The 19,658-nt window shown below is 43.7% G+C and overlaps 1 protein-coding gene across 15 annotated transcripts in view; it reads left to right on the top strand.

Annotated features, from left to right (window-relative positions):
- LOC147708315 (protein 4.1-like) overlaps positions 1-19,658 on the top strand; it is a 1,681,744-nt gene that overhangs the window by 1,000,520 nt on the left and 661,566 nt on the right. For all 15 annotated transcript variants that reach the window (XM_086927035.1, XM_086927031.1, XM_086927029.1 and 12 more), the window contains one exon: positions 15,614-15,832. In XM_086927035.1, coding sequence (XP_086783161.1) covers positions 15,614-15,832 — 219 coding nt within the window. The remainder of the gene's footprint in view (positions 1-15,613; positions 15,833-19,658) is intronic.

The following is a 19,658-nucleotide window of genomic DNA, read 5'->3' as shown; positions in this document are numbered from 1 at the left end:
TAGTCTGACAAACTATCGTGACCTCTGCTGCGCTGTTGAGCAGTGTTTTTGCCGACGTCTTGTCCAGAAGAAGTGTCCTGAGTATTCATGGCATATTTAGAGGAAATTCCTGTCACTGTCTTCTTTTTAAAGTGTGGTTTTTATTGTGGAAGTTTCTCAACCTTTTTTATGATGCCATCTGAGGAGCTTTGAGTCCTTTAGGTGCTGCTGGCTGCAGTACCCGCGGCACTGGTAAAACAGCATGTCGTTCAATTCCCTGCACTACGTGGCAGGCACCATGCGATGCCTGCCACTTAGTGCAGGGAAATGTAGGGGGTACCCCCCCAGAGCACTCACCCCAACACAGAGGGGGCCTGCAACAGGCCCCCAAATCCAATTCTCACCAGCCTTTCCATGGCGGTTTCCCTGCCATGGAAAGGCTGGCTGCAGCCAGCATTGTAATTTGGCGGACTGTAGTAGTTTAATATCTCTGTGCACTCGTATGTTCTGGGTTCAGTCTTAGATTTTGAACAAAATTCTTGTTGTTGCGGCGCCTGTCGCACTGTGCCTGTCAGTGCCTTTATATATCAGGAATTTGTGTGACAGGATCTTCTCACATAGGCGTGCGCTCATTTAACTGGAAACGATGTTGTTTCTTCACAACTAATAGTGGTCAAATAATGACTTCTTAATCAAGTTCATGGTGCGTTTGTCTTTATTTTCAAAACAGTCCTTATTCTTTTTGAATTCTTAATCATTCAAATTATTTTTGATGGTTCTTATTTGTTAACTACTATACCCAATGCATTTCGGGTCAAATAAAGAACGACCCTTCCTCAGGGGGTCTGTAAAGCGAATAACACAGGACCAGTTCAGTCATGCAAAGAACAATAATGACAATACTTTTACATATTCATATGCATGACATCTCATTGGAATGTTGTGATTGATATAAATGAAGAACAATGTGTGCAAAGGTGATCATATGATAAACAATATGCTTGCATTCGGGGGTGTGGTCGGAGAGTTCTAAGGCACAAAAGCAAGTATCGAAATGTGTGTAAGTTACACTCCGGTAAAAGAATACGCAAAACAAACGTGTCAACCAAAGCATTGGGTGAGGAGCGGTACCATGGTGATGCTTAAAGTGCGGTTCGCAGCCCAAAACTCGACTTAAATAGGCTGCAATATGCTATCAAATTTGCGGTTGCTCATGCAACACTTACTTGAGCAGTCAACAGAAACGGCGAGTATCTCGGCGTTTCAAGGTCTCCTTCCGTATTCTATTACGGCATGGATTTGGATAGCGTGTAACAACGAATACGCTGCTGTTATCTGTTGTGACACGTGTCACGTGATCAGAGTGTACAGGCTTCAGGATGGAGCGGTCTGCTTCCGTCATGTTTAGGAAAGCTTTCCTCAATAAAGCACGAGCGGTCAGCGAAAGATTAAAAAATATAAGAGTGGGATGACGTGTGTCACGTGCTAAGGTACAAGGTCCAAGAAATACACTGAAGCGCATGTCAAAAACTAAATGCTGGTAATAGAAAATAAAAAACGGACGAGTGTGCTCTGGAATCAGAGCAACATGTGCTATGTAAGAATAATATATCTAGGTGAAATGTGACGCAAAAGTATTGCCCAGCTAATGGCGAAAGTGACGTGTAAACATTCAGAAAATATAACCAATGTATGTAAAAGCTACAGCCAGTGTGATCAAATGAATGCGTTCAAATACAATGATAAGCAAGATGATGATCAGGAGGTCAGGATATAGAATCCGCCAATGTCTTTGTTGTAAACCAAATTCACAAAAAACAAGAAAATTCCACCCTATCGTTCATCCCGGAGGGATGTAAGAAATTGAGTTTTTTTATCCAATAAAATTTAGACATGAGTCGTGATTTAGATGGATCCATGTCGCAGCGTTGTTGCACTACCTCCAATATGGTGAATTTCAATTCTGATATCTGATGGTTGGCCTCCAACTAGTGCAAAGCTATGGTAAATTTCAAATTTTTCAATCGAATATTGCTTTTGTGTTCTGTCATACGTATTTTAACTTTACTTTCAGTCGGTCCTACATAAATCTTGCCACACGGGCATTTGATTGCATAAATCACATTTTTGGTATTGCATGTACTGGAATGCCTAATGTCAATCTTCTATCCTTTAGTGGGATGCATGAAAATGTTGCCTGTGATTACGTTATTACAGTGCACGCGTTTTTGACATCTGGACATTCCTTTATGGATTATTGTACCAATATTTTTAGTGTTTAATATCTCCTTTAGATTTTTTGATGTTTGGAATGAGAAAGTCATACGATCACTATATAATCCTTGTAGGTCTGGTTCTGCCGTAATTAATGGCCAATGCACATTAATTATGCTTTTGATTCTTTGTGCCTCCGTGGAATATTTTAGTGCACAAACAGTTTTTTTCTCTGTCATTGATGTCTCTGATTTAAATAGAGATTCTCTTGACATTTGATTGACTCGTTTCATTGATTCATTCAGGACATCTTTGGGATATCCTCTTTGTCGGTATTTCATTATTTGATTTTCAAACACATCCTTTAGATTGATGGAATCTGAAGTGATTCTCTTAAGTCTGATGAATTGTGAAGTTGGGAGATGTTTTTTCAAGGCTTCAGGATGAAAACTTTGAAATAGTAAGCTAGTGTTTCTATCTGTTTTTTTGATGTGTACTTTTGTGTTCAGCTTGTTGTCTTCAACAGTGACTTGCACCTCCAAACATGCTATGGAATGTTTGGGATGTTGTGTGTGAATTTGGCGGACTGTGCCATCCTTATCGCTCTGCCAGGCAATGGGTACGATTGCCTGTGGCGGAACAGTGGCAGAACTGTGGCGGGCGGTCTTTCCGCTTGCCATGGTACTAGGTCGATTCCCTCCTCCATCCTAATTTGGCGGGGAGAAATCTTTGTATGATGGTGGGGAGCCCGCAACCGCACGGCTGGCGATGGCAGGTCTTTCGTCATCGTAATCGGCCACTTGGCCCACAAATATCGTTAGTAAGTGTTGGTGTGTTTCGGCTACCTCACACTACCACATCTAACTTCTAATCTGACCAGGGCCATAGATGTTATTGGCAACCTCGAACATGACTCTGATTCCCAAGGAATCTGTGGAAACAGATGTAACCCTTTTGTTTGGTACCTCTTGCATGCCTAAGGTAAACGCAAGAAAGATACAAAACAAACATTTATTTAAATCTTATTCTTGCTAAGAAAGCATGAGCTGCAGTTATTAGAACAATGACACATGTTACTGTAATCAGCATTATTAGAATGGTAAACAATCTGAACAGTTCAGTCATGCTAATTGTTACTAATGTTTGCATACTCCTTTCTGTATCTGATACTATACTAAAGAGAGCAGAGCGGGACTGCCCTCTGCCCGATCAATTTGGGTTGTCTAACCCCCATACCATGGTCTTAGGTGTCAGAAAGCCGGTCTGAGAGTATAAGCTATCTTCCTTATCAGGAAGGAGGTCGGGGTCAGCTGGGTTGCATCTCAGTCACAGTGGTTCCATGATAATCACAGTGGGGAAGTGCTCCTTCCACTGAGCCTTAGAATGGAAGCAGTTTATATAATAAATTATTGTTCTGTCTCACTATGGCAGAGGTGCAGAGCAGCTCCTTTGGTTTCGTCATGCTAAATCGAGGTATCTTCTAACAAGCACAGAAAGAAAGGGAAAAAAATCACATCATGTTCTAGATGTTTGATCCTGAAACTAACTATACAGACTACAGGGCTTCAATGCCTATCAGAATGGCACATGCAGCACATTCATACATTGGCAGCAAAGTGTGTGAAAAGTTACCATGAGAAAGATGTCCATTTAAAAAAAGCAAGTGTTACAGGGAAACTAAATGTGAGCCATGTTACACTCTATCCCAGATCTCAGTGAGACTGACTCTGAGGCTGCTGGACTTCATGGCCTCCTGCTTGTGACTCATGCCCACAGGCATATGCATCATCAGGGTTATCTCTTGGACATGGTCCAGATCTCGGCGGAAACTACAAAAGATCTGCAGTGGTGGGTAACAGAACAGAAGTGGGTCAGTGGCAGACCCCTCCCCATTCACCAACCAGTTCTGATAGTAGTGACAGATGCATCACTCCTGGGATGGACAGCCATCTGGAAGAGGTAGAGATCATAGGCCTCTGATTTCCGGTGGGATCCGGACTCCACATCATCCTACTGGAGCTCCAGGTGATTCGGCTAGCATTAAAAGCCTTTCTTTATTCCATCAAGGAAAGGCTGATGCCGGTGTTCACAGAACCCACCACCCTGTGGTAATGTAACAAACAGGGCAGGGTGAGGTTGGGGCCCTCTGTCAAGAGGCCCTGCAACTCTGGACATGGGTGGAACGTCAGGGCATTTCCCTGGTTGTTCAACAATTGGGGGGCTCTATGGACGCCAGGGTGGACAGGCTCAGCCAAAGATGCCTAGAAGATCATGAGTGGCATCTCCATCTGGAGGTGGTGGTAGGTCTCTTTCAGCAGTGGAAAGAACTTTGGTCAGGTCTGTTCGCCACCACCGAGAATGCGCAATGTCAGTGATTTTGCGCACAGGAGTTTTTAAGGTGGCTTTTGCTCAGAGACGCTTTTCATCTCAAGTAGAGCTCATGCTTCCTCTATGCCTTTCTGCCATGTTTGGACTGGGAACCACCAGCAGCCCTGGCAAATTTGATCAGACCAACCCCCACACTGTGCATAGAGAGTGAATGCAGCAATCATGACCCCTGCAAAGAATGATTGGAGGAGTCTCCGTAAATCACACCACCACTCCCAGGGATAGAAATTGAAAACTGGCCTCCTGGGGACTGAAACCGACCTCCAGGGGCTCCAGCCTCTGGGGGTTTGCCTGCTCTCCCTGCTGGCCCGTCCGGCCATGCTTTCTGCCCATACCACTGCTTCCCAGAGTTCTCAAGAAGATCAGAAACAACTGGGCCCACGTCATCCTTGTGTCCCCGGACTGGCCTCTGAGAGCTTGGTATTCCCAGCTGTTGAGCATGGCCATCGGCCCTCAGACGAGGCTGTCCCTTCAGGAGGATCTCAAGTCTCAGCAGCAGTGAAGGGTTTTACATCCAAACCTGTCAATGCTCCGAATTAATGCATGGAGGTTGAGTGGCAACAGTTGATGGCTTTTGACCTTCCGCCCAAAGTATGCACTGTTGTTTTGGCAGCCAGGCATCCCTCCACCAAGACTGTATACACCTGCCATTGGGGCACATTTGTGGCATGGTGTGCAGAAAAACAGGTTGACCCTCTTTCTGCCCCCCTCTCTCAGGTCCTTCTCTTTATCCATTATTTTACCCAGCAGGGCTGGGCTCTGAGCACCGTAAAGGACCGTCTTTCTGCCTTGTCAGCCTTTCTGCGGTTGCCTGATTAGCCATCCTTCTTCAAATCCCCTGTTGTAAATAGGTTCTTGGACGGTTTGCAACATATGTTTCCACCTTAGCCCTACATCATGCCTCAGTGGGACTTTAATATGGTCTTAACTTTTCTGATGTGTGCTTCCTTTAAGCCATTGTACAATTGTCCTCTCAGGCTCCTTACAATCAAGATGTCCTTCCTGGTGGCAATAACATTTGTCCGAAGAGTCAGTGCGTTTAAGACTTTGCCATCCAGGCCTCTGTACTGAACATATACAGAAACAAACTGGTTCTTTGCATTAGAGCTTGTTTCTGCAGAAAGTTGTCAATCCTTTTCATGTAGGTTAGTCTATCAACCTGTCAACGTTTTTTACACTCTGCGGGGAAGAGGAGCGACTTCATCGCCTGGAACCAAAAGTACATTGTCGTTCTACGTTGACTGCATGAAATTGTTCAGATAGACCAACTCTTCGTGGGTTATGGCGGAGAAAAGCAGGGAAAATCTGTGCTGAAACTGACCTTCTCCAGATAGATCATGCTCTGCATTAAAATCTGCTGTGCATTGGCCAAGAATCAACCCCCTGAATGCTTGCATGCTCTTTCCACTAGAGCCCAGGCTGAGACCCCTGCCTTAGCCCATAGAGTCCCCGTCCTGGTCATCAGCCAGGCAGCAACGTTGGCCTTGATGCACATGTTCACAAAACATATTACCTGGATAGCTAGGTCTGTCGGGATGAGCACTTTGTCCGTTCGGTCCTGCAGAACTTCTTAGGTGTGAAATTGTTTTGCAGACCCACCTCTTGCGTATGTACTCTAATGTAAGGAATCTGCGGCTAGAATTGTCTGTCAAATGAACTTTGGTAACGCCTTATCTGGTAGAGACTCTGTCTGGTCGCAGATTCCTTACCGACCCGGTCATCCTCCCTCTTCTGCAAACAGATTTCTAGGGATAGGCTTTCGTTTCTCATGTACCTAGTGTTCCACACCAGTGGTCAGTATTCTTTGTGGCTCCGCACTCCTAGCGTGGAAAGTTATGAAAAGAAACTGACATCAGCGCACTGAAGTGGCGCCTATATATGCACTGCACACATCAAAACTGGCGGGAATGACGCTACGGGGAGCCAAACAACACCACCTACCAGTGTGCAGTGATCCTGCTCACACAAAATGTCCTGTTCCAGTCTGATACCTGGGGATATGCAAAGGTGAGGAATCTACAGCTAGATAGTTGGATCTCTACCAAATAAGGCTTTACCGAAGGTAAGTAACGTGTTCCTATACTTCTTGCAAAAATTCATTCAGGATATAGCTTCCAACATAGTAAATGTTGATATCTTCACAGTCCTTGGATATCTTAATCTCTATATGGATATTATCAAAGATGCAATAGAAAGGTCCTTCGTAGAAATCGCGACCTCTCCTAATCTATCACTGTTCTTGTTGGACCTACTCATAAGGTATAGCATATGATTGACCTGATTCTATTGAACACTTCTGTTACGACAGACGCTCCGCTGAAGGTTACCTGGGCAGATTATATTCTAACACCATTTGCCTAGCTTCTCCCTAGACATCCGGAGAAGAAACTTGCGAGTAATACTCCTCTTGTTAAGTGTTTGGCATAAAGCTCTGATTTACGATCTTCAGATGCTCGAACTCTCCAGACCACCACTTTCAGGAAGCACCAATAAGGATGTCATAGCAGTAAACCAGTTGCAGTCTACGGCCGCACACTCTGCGTCCACTTTCAAAGCTAAAGGGGGACACTGGCATATACCAGCTGCGCCTTGGTTTTTTCCTGAACTCTCTACTGAAAGCATTGCAAAATATTAGAAAAAGTATGGAGGCAACAGTATCGGGACACAGGTGAAACAGCCTGTAAACTAGCCTTACAAAATATCACAATATCAAAGTGGCACGTAGTGTCATCTATATTCAGAAAATAAGTGATGGTAATATTAGTTTAAAGGACATTTTTAAATCTTTCTTGTTTTATGGACCCTAAAAAATGATCTCCGACCCTTGAAGCTAATCCAACCTAATGCCAAAAGTTGAGGGATTTTTTTTAAAGAAATAATTGTCAAAATATAGGGTGAGCAGCTGGCCTGGTATATGATGTCCACTAATTAAAGTGGGCACCTTGCATCAGTCCAAACAACCCTTATGGTGTTTTAAGATGTCAAAGATAACCTTAGAAAGCTATCCAAGTGGTAGCTGTGGAGAGCAACCTTCAGGCTTAGTCTTGAAAGAATGTTAAGCAGCTGGTTTTACCAGAATGCAACCTCATAGTATTGGTTAATTGAAAGGAGAACCACACAGTAGTTATAAAAATATATATTTATTATTATAACACACCTTAAATACCTCACAGTATCTGCTACACGCAGATAAACAGAAAGCACACAATACTGTAGCACAGAAACCATCGTAAGTAACACTAATACACAGTGGGCTCCAGGGGTAGACCAAACCATATACTAAAATAGTGGTATAAGAACCACGAATCAAGTCAAGAGAGTGTCTAGAGGTTGTAGAATCCCTGGGACCCCAAGAAACCACCCAAGGTGAGTAAGGAGGGACCCCATGGAGGACGGTGCAGTGCAGTGTGAGAACACAACCGCGTGCTATGTACAATTGAATGAGAGAGTGGCAGTTGCAGTTTTAAAGTTTAAGGACCCTTTCCAGTGGATTACGAAGAAACCCTTTGAAACTTATCAGGTTGGAGAGCCACCCCACCCGTGGATAACGAAGTACCAGAGCTACCTATCCCAGGGAAGCCGAAAGCATAGGATCGAAGTGGCGTCGGAAACCACTGTCATTCTCAGTGGGAGCTTCAAAGTAATGCCACTGCTGGAAAAAAGAAAAGTGTCCGATGGAACCCACAGGTGGATTCTTTATGGAAGGAACCTGAAAGCCGCGCGGACAGAGTCTGGGTCACTCAGGAGTGACCAGGGGTTCGGTGACAAATGCCCACCAATGTCTGGTGCTCCAGGTATGAAGATAAAGACCTTGACTCTACAGCTGCAGGGACCAGGAGACGTCGAGGACGACCAAGAGCTGTATACGAGCTGTCCCAGGAAGAATGTCGAGTGCTGTGGCATCAGGTCCCAATATGTAGTCAATTGTTTGTGGCGGTATACACTGTCATGAGCCAATCTTTGAATCTAGGAGCCTTGCGGACTCCTCCAGTGCATTGCCACCTGACGCTCTGCAAGGAGAAGCAGTAGCGCAAACAGTTTGTGGAATTCCCAGGGCACATCTTTAACATATCCCAATAATCCCAAAAGTGGTGAGGATGTGACAGGCATACTTATGATTTCTTCTAGTATGTGAAAGACCTCGCCCCAATAAACTGCAATTTCAGGACAGGGCCATGCAAGGTGTATAAATTCTGATTTTGGCGCATGGCAGTACAGGCAATAGGAGTCAGAAGACCTCTCCATCCCAAATAATTGTACCAGTGTGTGTTATAATCTATGTAATAATTTAAAATGAATCAGACGCAGTCAGTAATTGGGAGATATCATCTCAGGTTGGGTGCAGCAAAACAACCATTGGGCATCAGATAGGATGAATGCTAGGTCTACATTCCAGGCCCTGCACGCCTTTGGAGCAGTCACTGACGCGACCTGTTTCATTTGCTGGTAAAGAGATGTTATCATATTGCGCTGTGAGGGAGTTGTGTATATATGTTCCAGGGCTTGCAATGTCCTCGGAGGGGCTGAGAAGGTGTCATGAAGTGTGCAACATGTTGCATGTAGTTAGAAATAGAGAAGAGTGTCTAGTGGTGCCACTAGCATTGCTGGATGCCCCTGAGGGGATCAAGGAATTAACAATCTGAATACAGGTCTGCAAACGTGTGGATGTCTAACCTTTTTGGGCGGTTAATTGTGCCTTTATCCTCGAGGAGGCAGCAAGGGGTGATTGGCTACTGGGACTGACGGGGCATAGAGCTGTTTAGTTCCTGCGCACCTCCTGAGATCCTCCCATGCCCAGCGCATACATTGTTTGGTATCAATATCTGGGGCAGGCGATTTGTATGGCAGAAACAGTGCAGTGGCTAGTGGCCATGGGGAAGCTCTATCTGTCTCGATCGCGACATGGGGTTGGAAGGGCATAGGGTGAATCCAATAATGTAAAAAATATATCTGACCGCACAGTGCTTATAAATGAAAATCTGGTGCAGTCAGTCCACCCCGCAACTGTGGTAATGTTAACAGTTCATATTTCACCCGCGGTTGGTGGCCGGCCCAAAGCAGTGTAGTCCGGTTGGATGGAACTCTCTTACAGAAGCAAATGGTGAGTGGTATTGAAATGTTCACAAATAAATAAAGGAATTTAGGTAGCACTGCCATTTTTGTAATGGCTATACGCCATGCCATGGACAGGGGTAGTTTGGACCAAACCGGGATTCCCTCCACCAGCCAATTCAGGACCTTTTTTAAATTGCACTACCAGATCTCTTCGATATTCCAGCTTACCAGTATGGCTAAATATTTGACCTGGCCCTCAGCCCACTGTTGTTTGGTAGTCCAGAGTGAAAGGGGCAGTCACTCCTGTCGGGGGAAAAAAAGTATAGATTCCCCCCAATTCACCTGAATGCGGGAGAGGCCGCCAAATTGGACCACTTCCCGGATCAGGGAGTCTAGGTTAGTCTCAGGGTCTCTTACATACAGGGTGACGTCTTCAGCATATAAAGATATAATGAGACCACAAGTTGTAAAACTCAGTCCTCTGTTGGCGTTGGAGCTGGCATAACTGCCGCTGGTGACTCAATGGCAAAAAGTATGGGAGAAAGTGAGCATCCCTGCCTCTTGCCCTGTGTGACTGGGAAAGGCATACCTGGGCAGTGGGCAAGGTATATGAAAGGGAAATTTGTGCAATAAAGCTGGAACCTAGGCCGAGCCACTTCAATAAAGGTAAAATATTATCCCACTCCAGTGAGTCGAAAGTTTTTGTTGCCTAAAGTAATGCTGCCCCGGCTGGGGTTTGTGGATGCAGGTAATTTATGATTGCAAATAGAGTTCAGAGATTGTGGGCCTTTGACCTTCCGGGAAGGAAGCCGGACTGGTCTGGTCTAATCATTATCTGTAGTACCAATTGAAGTCAGTTTGCCTGTACTTTGGCAAATATTTTATCATCAGTATTTATTAGAAATAATGACCGGTAGAGAATCACATTGATTGGCCGGTTTATCGGGTTTAAGCAATGTGATTATATCAGATTCTAGCAGGGATGAGTGCAGGGTCCCCGCTTCCATGGAATTTTGGTACATGTCCAGTAGTTTAGGCGCTAGGAGCTGGGAATACTCTTTGTAAAAGGCAGCAGGCAGGCTGTGAACTTGTCAGGGGAGAGGCCTGCGATTGCTTGTTGTATTTCTTCTACTGTGATCGGACAAGTTAGGAATTCCCTATGAGCATCAGATAGCCAGACAAGTTGAATGGGCTCCTGATACGCCTGAAGGTCTGCAGTACTCGCTATGGGGGTGGTAGAGTAAGCCTGCAGGGAAAAAGGTGACCTTGGTCGGCAAAATGTCAGTGGGGGTAAATCAGTTTTGACCCTCCTCGTCTAAAAGAGCAGATATATAAGCTGAATCGTGGGCTTTCTGAAGAAGTTAAGCAAGGATTTTGCCTGGCTGGTCCCCCTCCCCATACCTACAGGCATGAGCTCCCTTATCTAGAAAATGTGCTTCCCGAAGAGCTTCTTCCTAATATGTGGACATCTTATCTTGGATACTGGCCGACGTGTCTGATCTTTGGTGAGGAAGAAATCATATTTCAGATCTGAAATATCAGTCTCAAGGTTCGGCAGGGTTCCACGAATAGATTTAAGAATACCATGCTGTTATGCAAGCGCCCCGTCTAACAGTTTTAAACACGTCCCAAAGTACGGAGGGGGAACTTGAACAACCCCTTGTTCAGCTTGAAGTAATCTAGAATAGCTTCAGGTATCTTTGCTCTAAAAGCTGAGTCCCAGACGGCTCCCTGGGGTTGTCGCCACGTGAACGTGAGAGGAAGAGTATGTGGGAGCTGCAGGGTTAGGAGTACAGGGGCATGATCTGAGAATGTATGTGAAAGATGAGTGACCAACAGTAGCCATTGTTACATGTCTTTGTTGGTTAATCAATAGTCGATTCTGGACGAAGTTTTGTGTTGCAAGGATAAACAAGTGTCCTCCTGAGCTTCTTGATGTTTTTCCCACCAGACATCAACTAGGTGATTATCTGCAATAATTGCATGTAAAGCAGTTGCTGCGAATGGTTGTGGGAGTCTAGTGCAACCCCGTCTATCAAGCATGTTGTGTAGAGGAACACCAAAATCCCCTGCTCAAGTGTACTGTTCACGTGCCGGCATCAGTGATTAGGTGCTATACTTTGATGAAGAACTCTGAGTCGTCTACATTCAGTCCGTAGACCGTAGCCAGTGTTATAGGGTGGTTAAATAACGTACCTGCTAATATATGACATACCGGCCATCTGCGTCGCTAATACACTTGGTTGTTTTCCAGGCAAGGCCCTTGCACATGAGTATGCATATCTGTCTCACATAATTGGAATAAATCGAAGTAGACTACATTCCCCACCCTGCGTGAGGAAGCTAGGGAGACCTATCCTGGGTAAGTGGGTTTCATGGAGTAAACAAATGTCGATTTTGTGTCTGGTCCAGTAAGCATGTACTTGTCGAACCTTCCTGCCATCATTCCACGTAAGGAAATTAACCGTGGCCATTGACTTCAGCTTTGGATGGAGAAAGGAGGATCTTGTAGCAAGGAGGATGCAGCTTTGTATGTGCGTATGTTGTGTCAATGTCTGACCCATGTTAGTGCTGAGTGCTAAGGTATCCATGTATAAATTCTGGCCAACAACAGTTACAAACAATTCAAAACCCTTCCCACCCAGATCCGTAAGAACATTGATGTAACTTCCTGCCCTCCCCCCACCCACACCAACCTCCAAAAAGTTTCTGATTCTCAACATCTATATCCGGGAATAATCCCTTGGGGCTGTGGAATCTCCAAGCTAACATCCCCCCATAGAGGCTGGGTGGCTGAGTATAATTTTATTAGGGCGTCCCAAGCGCAGCAAGAAATAGAAATTGTTATGAAAACAGGGGGCACATAATTGCGAGGATCAAAGTGTTGAGTGTCTATAACAGCATTGCACACCAAAGTAATATTACAAGCCAAATATTGAGTTAACTGCACATTTACACATTGGAGGCTAATGATCACTGCGTTTCAACATAACCAATTCTTGATTGCTAATCATTGTCACTCACTTGTGCCTACGCCGATGGGTGTGGCGAGTCTCCCTGGGATCTTGCAGGCTTTATTTTCTGTTTGGGGAACTTATGTGCTTGTTTTGTGTCTGTAAAGGAATGGGTCTTGCCCTCTTGCATGATCCTGAGTTTGGCCGGGTATAAAAGGGAATATTGCACACCTGCCTATTGGGCCCTTTCGACCATGAACACCGATGATAGGTCTGCTCCAAAGAGGTCTCTGAGAAAGGTGTCCACAAAGTCCTGCATTTTGGTGATCGCAGAACTCTCCGAACACCCCCAAAATGCAGATGTTATTTCGTCTCGATCGGGCTTCAAGGTCTTCGTTCTTAAGCTTTATAAGATCCCAGTACTTTGTCCATACCGAAGAGCTGTTCTCTTGCAACTACCTGATTGTCATCAACGTCTGAGACTTGAGTCTCATGTTGATCGAGTCTAACATCATGATCATCCACTCTTCCTCTCACTTTATGTAGACACAAGGTGAGTAGGTCTAGTTTTGAATCTGTTTTTCGGACTCATTTTAAAGTTTGAGTATTTCTTTCAGGTCCAATTCATGATCATTGGAGTCCTCTGCCAGATTGCACACTCGCCCCATTATCTTCTTAGGCAGCTATATGTATTTAGCAATGTCCTGGTGGCTTAAGTGGACGCTGCATTACCACCCGACCACCCATACTGTAGTCCAAAGCATATCCAGGCCTTGACCAGTGTTGCAGCACAGTGGTGAGTGCTTGTAGTAGCACAACTCGGCCAGAGATTGAGAGAGCGTCACGTGGCACAACGTCCGGGTTTGCACAACCGGTTTCAATACCATCTGGTTCTGAGAAGCTTATGCGTTTCGCTTGTGTTCCCCAACCAGTTCACCTTGTCGCCAGCCCAGGTTTCTGCCTGCCTAGAACATGGTGAGTGGGAGTTCGCCTTTTTCCAGTGTGGCCGCCATGTGCAGTAGAACTATCGGCTGCGCCGATGTCAGTGCAGCGTTTGTGACCCGTCCCCAACATGAGGCCCGGCAAGACGGCAAGGTATGTAGATAAGCAGCTCGCAGCGCTCCCTCCCTGTCGCAGGCGTCTGGTCCTTACCCGGGATGTAGCTCAGTGCAATGTCTCCAGTAGGAGCGTACGCATCTCCTTAGCTGCGCACCGCTCAGCCGTTCCAGCCAGGAAGGAGCGGGGTCTCTCAACCCACGTGTAAAGTGCACCACGGGTCCAGGGCGCACCTCCACCAGGCCGCAGCCTATTCCTCAGTGCCTCACAAGCGAGCGACGCAGTATTAGGCTCTGCCCTGTCCGATCGCCGCTCAAGCATGTCCGCTTGTGTCTATAAGGGTCCCGTGTGTGTTGGATCCCTGACTCCCCGGCAGAGGCCGCTTCCTGCGCGGCCATCTTTCAGTTCATCGAGACCACGCCCGCATCTGTCACAATACTTTAATTCATTGTCTAGCTGACAGTGGACTGGGTGGAGATGCCTTGAAATGCCTTAGCTCCTTTTTGGATGTCAGAACAGTCGGTATGGGTGAAACCATACTTTCCCAGTGCAGAAACCCTCAATTACAGAGTTCCTCAAAGGCCAGCATTAAAACCTATGATGTTTAATGTTTACATGTTCCTGTTGGCTTTTCTGGTGAAGCCATACAGCATTAAGGTTATTCCCAATACTGATGATACCCAAATTCTGTTTTCCTGTGAGGAGGGCCTCGGATTTGGCAAGGGAATCATTCTCAGCTTGTATGAGGATAGACATTGGCTGGTTGAAAGTAAATCACTTCCAGTGGAACCTGAACGAGACCGAAAGCTTCATTTCGGGTTCCATCCGTCCCCTGGTTGGTTGGGTTGCTGGCGTGGAGATGGTCCTCGGCTACAGGATCTGCTAGAAATCTAAAGATTGTAATTAATGTTTGGCTTTCCTTTAAGGACCACATTTCTTTTGTGGTAAAAGCGTGCTTTCGGAAAATGAAGCCTTCAAAACAAAATGGTGCCTCTTTTACCTTGGGAAGCTCAGAAAGTTGTCGTACAGGCCTCTATCCTATCTAGATTGGATTACACCAGTACTCTGCATTGAGGCCTCCCAGCATGTCCGATTCAACACCTGCAATCGTGGAAAACACACCAGCACCTCATTTTTAACCTCTCTAAATGCACTTCCACATCTTCATATCTAAAAGTTACATTGGCCGCCAGTCAGTAAAAGAATTGCCTTTTAAAGATCGGAATAGGCCCTCAATATCTGAACTCCGAACAGTACGTTCTGCTCAGGAAATGTTCAACTGATTGCGGTCCTCTGCTTGGGAAAAAAACAGGGAAGGGGGCACATTCTTTTCAGTGCGCATGGCCTCAATCTGGAAGCACTTTCCTGTGTTTCTCAGTAATGTATCAAATGCATACGTTTTTCAAAAACAACTAAAAACGTATCTCTTATGCCCCTGATTTCATCACTCTCTTGGTATGCATATTATCCCTGGACCACTCTAGTTTACCGTGCACTGTATACATTCTTTCTTCATTCATTCATTCATGTAAGCCCTTGACACAGTAAGCATTCAAATAAAAACCAAAGAAGTGGTAGACAGCTGTGAAGAGGTTAAATTGAAGAAATGTGAACCATTTTTGTGGACAGTTGATATGGGGAAATATCTTTTGAACTTCATTGTTTCCAGACCAATCTTAGAAGCTTTCTTTGTAGAAAAAAGGAGATCATGGGGATTTATATTTAAATATGTTCTGAGGCGTTCTGATGTGTAAGGATAACTAGGGAACGGTATGATCAGGGCAAAAGTCAACAGATTCAAGTCTAAGAATGCCTTCCTTTACAGGGAAATCAGGTTAGTCTTCTGCAATGCTCTAGTGTTCTAGATTGTGTTTCATTATATTCGTCTACTTTGACATTAACTATAAGTATTTGTTGGCACAGTATGTGTTTAGTACTTAGGTTTGTGTTTTTCTATTTTCTTGCAGATATTTCCTGTGTCTTCAGCTTCGTCAGGATATTGCTTCTGGGCGCTTGCCGTGCTCCTTTGTGACTCATGCACTTCTAGGATCCTACACCCTGCAGGCTGAGTTGGGGGATTACGATCCCGATGAACATACCATTGATCACATCAATGAGTTTCAGTTTGCTCCTAATCAAACTAAAGAATTGGAGGAGAAAGTGATGGATTTACACAAGTCTCACAGGTCAGTCAGCGCCTTCTAATGCCTGAATTGCGTTGGGAGAAAGGAACTACAAAACTCTTACAGTGATCGTTATTTTTCTCTGTGAAGTGCTTATGCATGTGTGCTACTAGATTTAGTCAAAGGAGTGAATGCTCATGTGAACGACAGACGACAACGTTGCTGCCACCATGTAGTGAAACTTACCCTTAGCATGGCCTTTATTGATGAAAAAATAGACTACATAGTTGACTTTTTAGAAGATTTATTTTTACAAAAAAAATGGCAAGGGGTGCTGTCCTCCTGTCAGTCAAACTTATTGTCTTCAAACTGTGTGGCTGAAGAAGACTCAAATTACTAATAGTAAAAGTTCTGCATTTTTTTTTAAATAAACCATTCTGGTTAGTTCCAGCAACTGTACAAAGCAACCATCATTCTAAGTATATGTTTTGTAATTCCTAAATCCTACTCTTATGGTATATTGCAGAAGCATCAGTTTTCAAATAATTTTAGCTCAACTTTTACAATCAAACCTTAGTTTTTTCAAAGCAATTTGTCAGTGCTGACTTTTATAGAGACTTACTTTTATGACTTTTCTTTTGACCTGGATTAGATAAGTTGCATTTTTCAAGATCATGAGGTATTCAGGAATGCAAATATGCGCTTAGGATCCCGATTCTGAGTCATACTATGGTTATCGCACCCCTGTGTTTCCCCTGACCGATTTCAACAAGTCAGACCTGACAAAATTTGGTGGAGGAAAATGTGTTATAAAATGGAAAGACTTTCAAATATTGTTGGCAATAAACACCGATTTTGCAGGTCATATCTAATTTTACCTCCTAAACCTGGAATAACTAACTCAGTAAATACCTCACAGTGGGGTAATTGTATTTATCGGGTGTGGTAAATTACATCACAAACCAAGCAAACACAAGAGTTTACGGGTCTAGTAAAAAGCACAACCCGTACAAAGAGCAAAAGTAACAAAAATAACGGAAGTCCTATTTAAGAGGACGGAATCCCATCACCCACCGGAGTGGCATGCTTCATTATCTGAGATCTCCTCTTGGCTGCAAACCTAGTGTAGCCAAGGAGCTACAACTCCTTCACTGGGATGGAGGAGTACGCGGATGTTTTAATACAATCAAATAGCTAGATCTCCTAAGATCAATGGAGCATGACAAAGTGTAAGTAAATGTATATAATGCAGTGTACAATGTGATTTAAAATAGGCTACCAGGAGAAAAAAGTTTTATTAAGTAACTCTTGGTGTCAAAAGTAAAAATCCGTGGAAGTGCGGTCTGATAAAATTTGCGAGTGCGCAGGTCAGAATAGAAGGTCAACATGTTTCAGCCAATCATGATCTTAATGAGATCATGGCCTTCCTTAAGACCTAGATGATACTACTACTGAAAAAAATCAAGTGTGAATAAATAAGTGTAAGGAACCAAAACCAGTAAATTTAAAACTGGATGAAGGAAACAATACCACCTACAATCACCTTTGTAATACTTTTTTAGAAGAGACTACAGGGATGTTGTTGATACCTATGGAAGAAGAAAAACAAGGATGATCATGTAACATGATCCAAACAAAGTAATATGTGAATGTACTGTCTGTACTTTAACGAGCATCCTCAGTCAATGAGTTATTCTCTAGAATGTTGATTTATATTCTGAAAATAAAGATAAAAATATATGTTCTCCTCTCATTACATCCCCAGTTTTGACCTACCTGGAAAAGGAATCATCTTAGTAATAACAATTGCAGTTCTTTTTCTTTTCTTTTATGCAAATTTGATTCAGTTGTGCGACCTCATTCAGGAACTTTGTGTAATTGGACTTGGAAACATGATGAATTTCTATGAATGAATGGTAATATATGGATTTGAGCACTTGCCTTTTTCTCTCATTTACTTATGCTTTAGCTATCTACTTTGCTTACATAGCTTATCACTCATACTTTTAAATGACTTTGGCGTACTTTCTAAATTTCTTACACATTGACTTACTCGCTCTTTAGCCATCATTCACTTCTACACTTGAATTATCTGTCATGCATGTTCAGTCACACAAGACAGGTTTTCCTTTACTGCCCTGATGCAAACATTCATTATGTCTCTTTCCTTTTCTTGCTTTTTCTCACACAATTTATTTTGAAATCTCTTTCACTTAGCTCCCATTTCATGTACAGAAAGAGTTGGATGGAAGTGCATACCGAGCACCTTCATGCAAATCAGCACCAAACGCTACACACAAAAACCAACACTTTCCTCCAAATACACACACAAACATTTTTACATTAATAATATTCAGTTCAGAACATAAAATATTTTTGTTTTAAATGCAATATGCATCTAATAAGTATAATTTACCACAAATAAATATCACCTAATACATAGATTTTACAGTAAAATTAATAGTCCACCTACCTTTATATTCTGACGATTACCTCAACCTCGTCTGTATTCATAGGCTGTCATTTGTCCCCACCACAGCAGGCAGGCATATAGCATCTAATTTAATTCTACTGTACCTTTTGGTGATACAAAACTGCATAATATCTGTATGGATCGGATACCTTTATTTAAACTTGCAGTAAAAGAAATGCTGCCATGGACCTGTGTACATAAGTTTGGGTGTTCCCACCAAGTAATTGTTACAAAATTTGCATCTAAAGTGCACATAGCGGTATACATGTACAAGGTACCATTAGTTCGAACTGCATACGCATACTGTTGTCTCCATTGACATATCAATGTGTGTATCCCGTGTATGCACCGCTTAATCTGAAGTTGTCAGTGTGCAGATATATCAGGTGTCGGCGAGATACTCACAGCATTCCTAGCACCTCCTGAGACTCAGATCGCATTTCCTCATGTGCAATATGTTCGTATAATAATATAATAGTAAGTAATGCTGGATATCAACTATTTTTAAATTTGATTTGCACAAATATGAACTACAACTAAAAATAAAAAGAGGGGGGGGGAAGAAGAAACGGAGAAGAGAAAAGAAATAGAAAAAAGAGATATCAAATACCAGATGGACTATGAAACAGTTTGGTGAGTGGTCATCTGAGTAAAGCTACGGCTAAGCTGGTTTGTTTGTAATGAGTGCGGGCTGCACTGTCTGTTCTAATCAGTCGTATAAATGCTAGGGCAACTTATGACTAAATATGTACCTAAGGAATGTCACCAAGGCCTGTGTAGTTGTGTTCCAGCTCAGCAGTTATGGTAGAAATCAGCGCTGTACAGGGCATAATGCACTCATCGACCGAAACTTCAAGTAACGTCACTTGCCTGTTGAATGGTAGGTGTATGTGGTATAGCATGAGGATGTGCTATGGGGTACTTCCGCAGCCCCGCCGTTTCTTCCCTGTGAAGGACGGTGCTCTCCGCCTGCTCCCATACCTCTAGGGATTTTTTCCAACTGAGTGCTTCGGGGGGATCCTTATGCTTCCCTTGTTTAGTAATTAGCCGTTTCGCAGTTATTAGGCTTAGGTCGGGAAATCTAGAGCTTACCTTGTTAGCTTTATTGCAAGTATAAAATCCCAGTATACTAACCTCCCACATGTTAGGTATCTGAGTGTTAGTGCAGTTTGTGAGTGTCTCAATTATAGCGCACCAGTAGGGGACAGGACCACAACATATGTAGGAAGTCGGCATCTGTAAGCTGACAACTAGAAGTGGTAATGTTGAAATATTTGTTTATTTTGTCCGGTGAGAGGTACGCTCTTTGTAATATGTCCGTTTGTATAAGTTTAAACCGTGAGTTACGTGGTATGTGCGTGGTGATAGTTAAGACACGTTCCCACTCTTTGTCTGTCCAGGGTCTACCTCTGTCCA

Source organism: Lissotriton vulgaris, chromosome 6 (assembly GCF_964263255.1).
Source record: "Lissotriton vulgaris chromosome 6, aLisVul1.2, whole genome shotgun sequence".
NCBI lineage: Eukaryota > Metazoa > Chordata > Amphibia > Caudata > Salamandridae > Lissotriton > Lissotriton vulgaris.
Note: the sequence above shows the minus strand (reverse complement) of the source record. Positions and strands in the feature narration are given on the sequence as shown.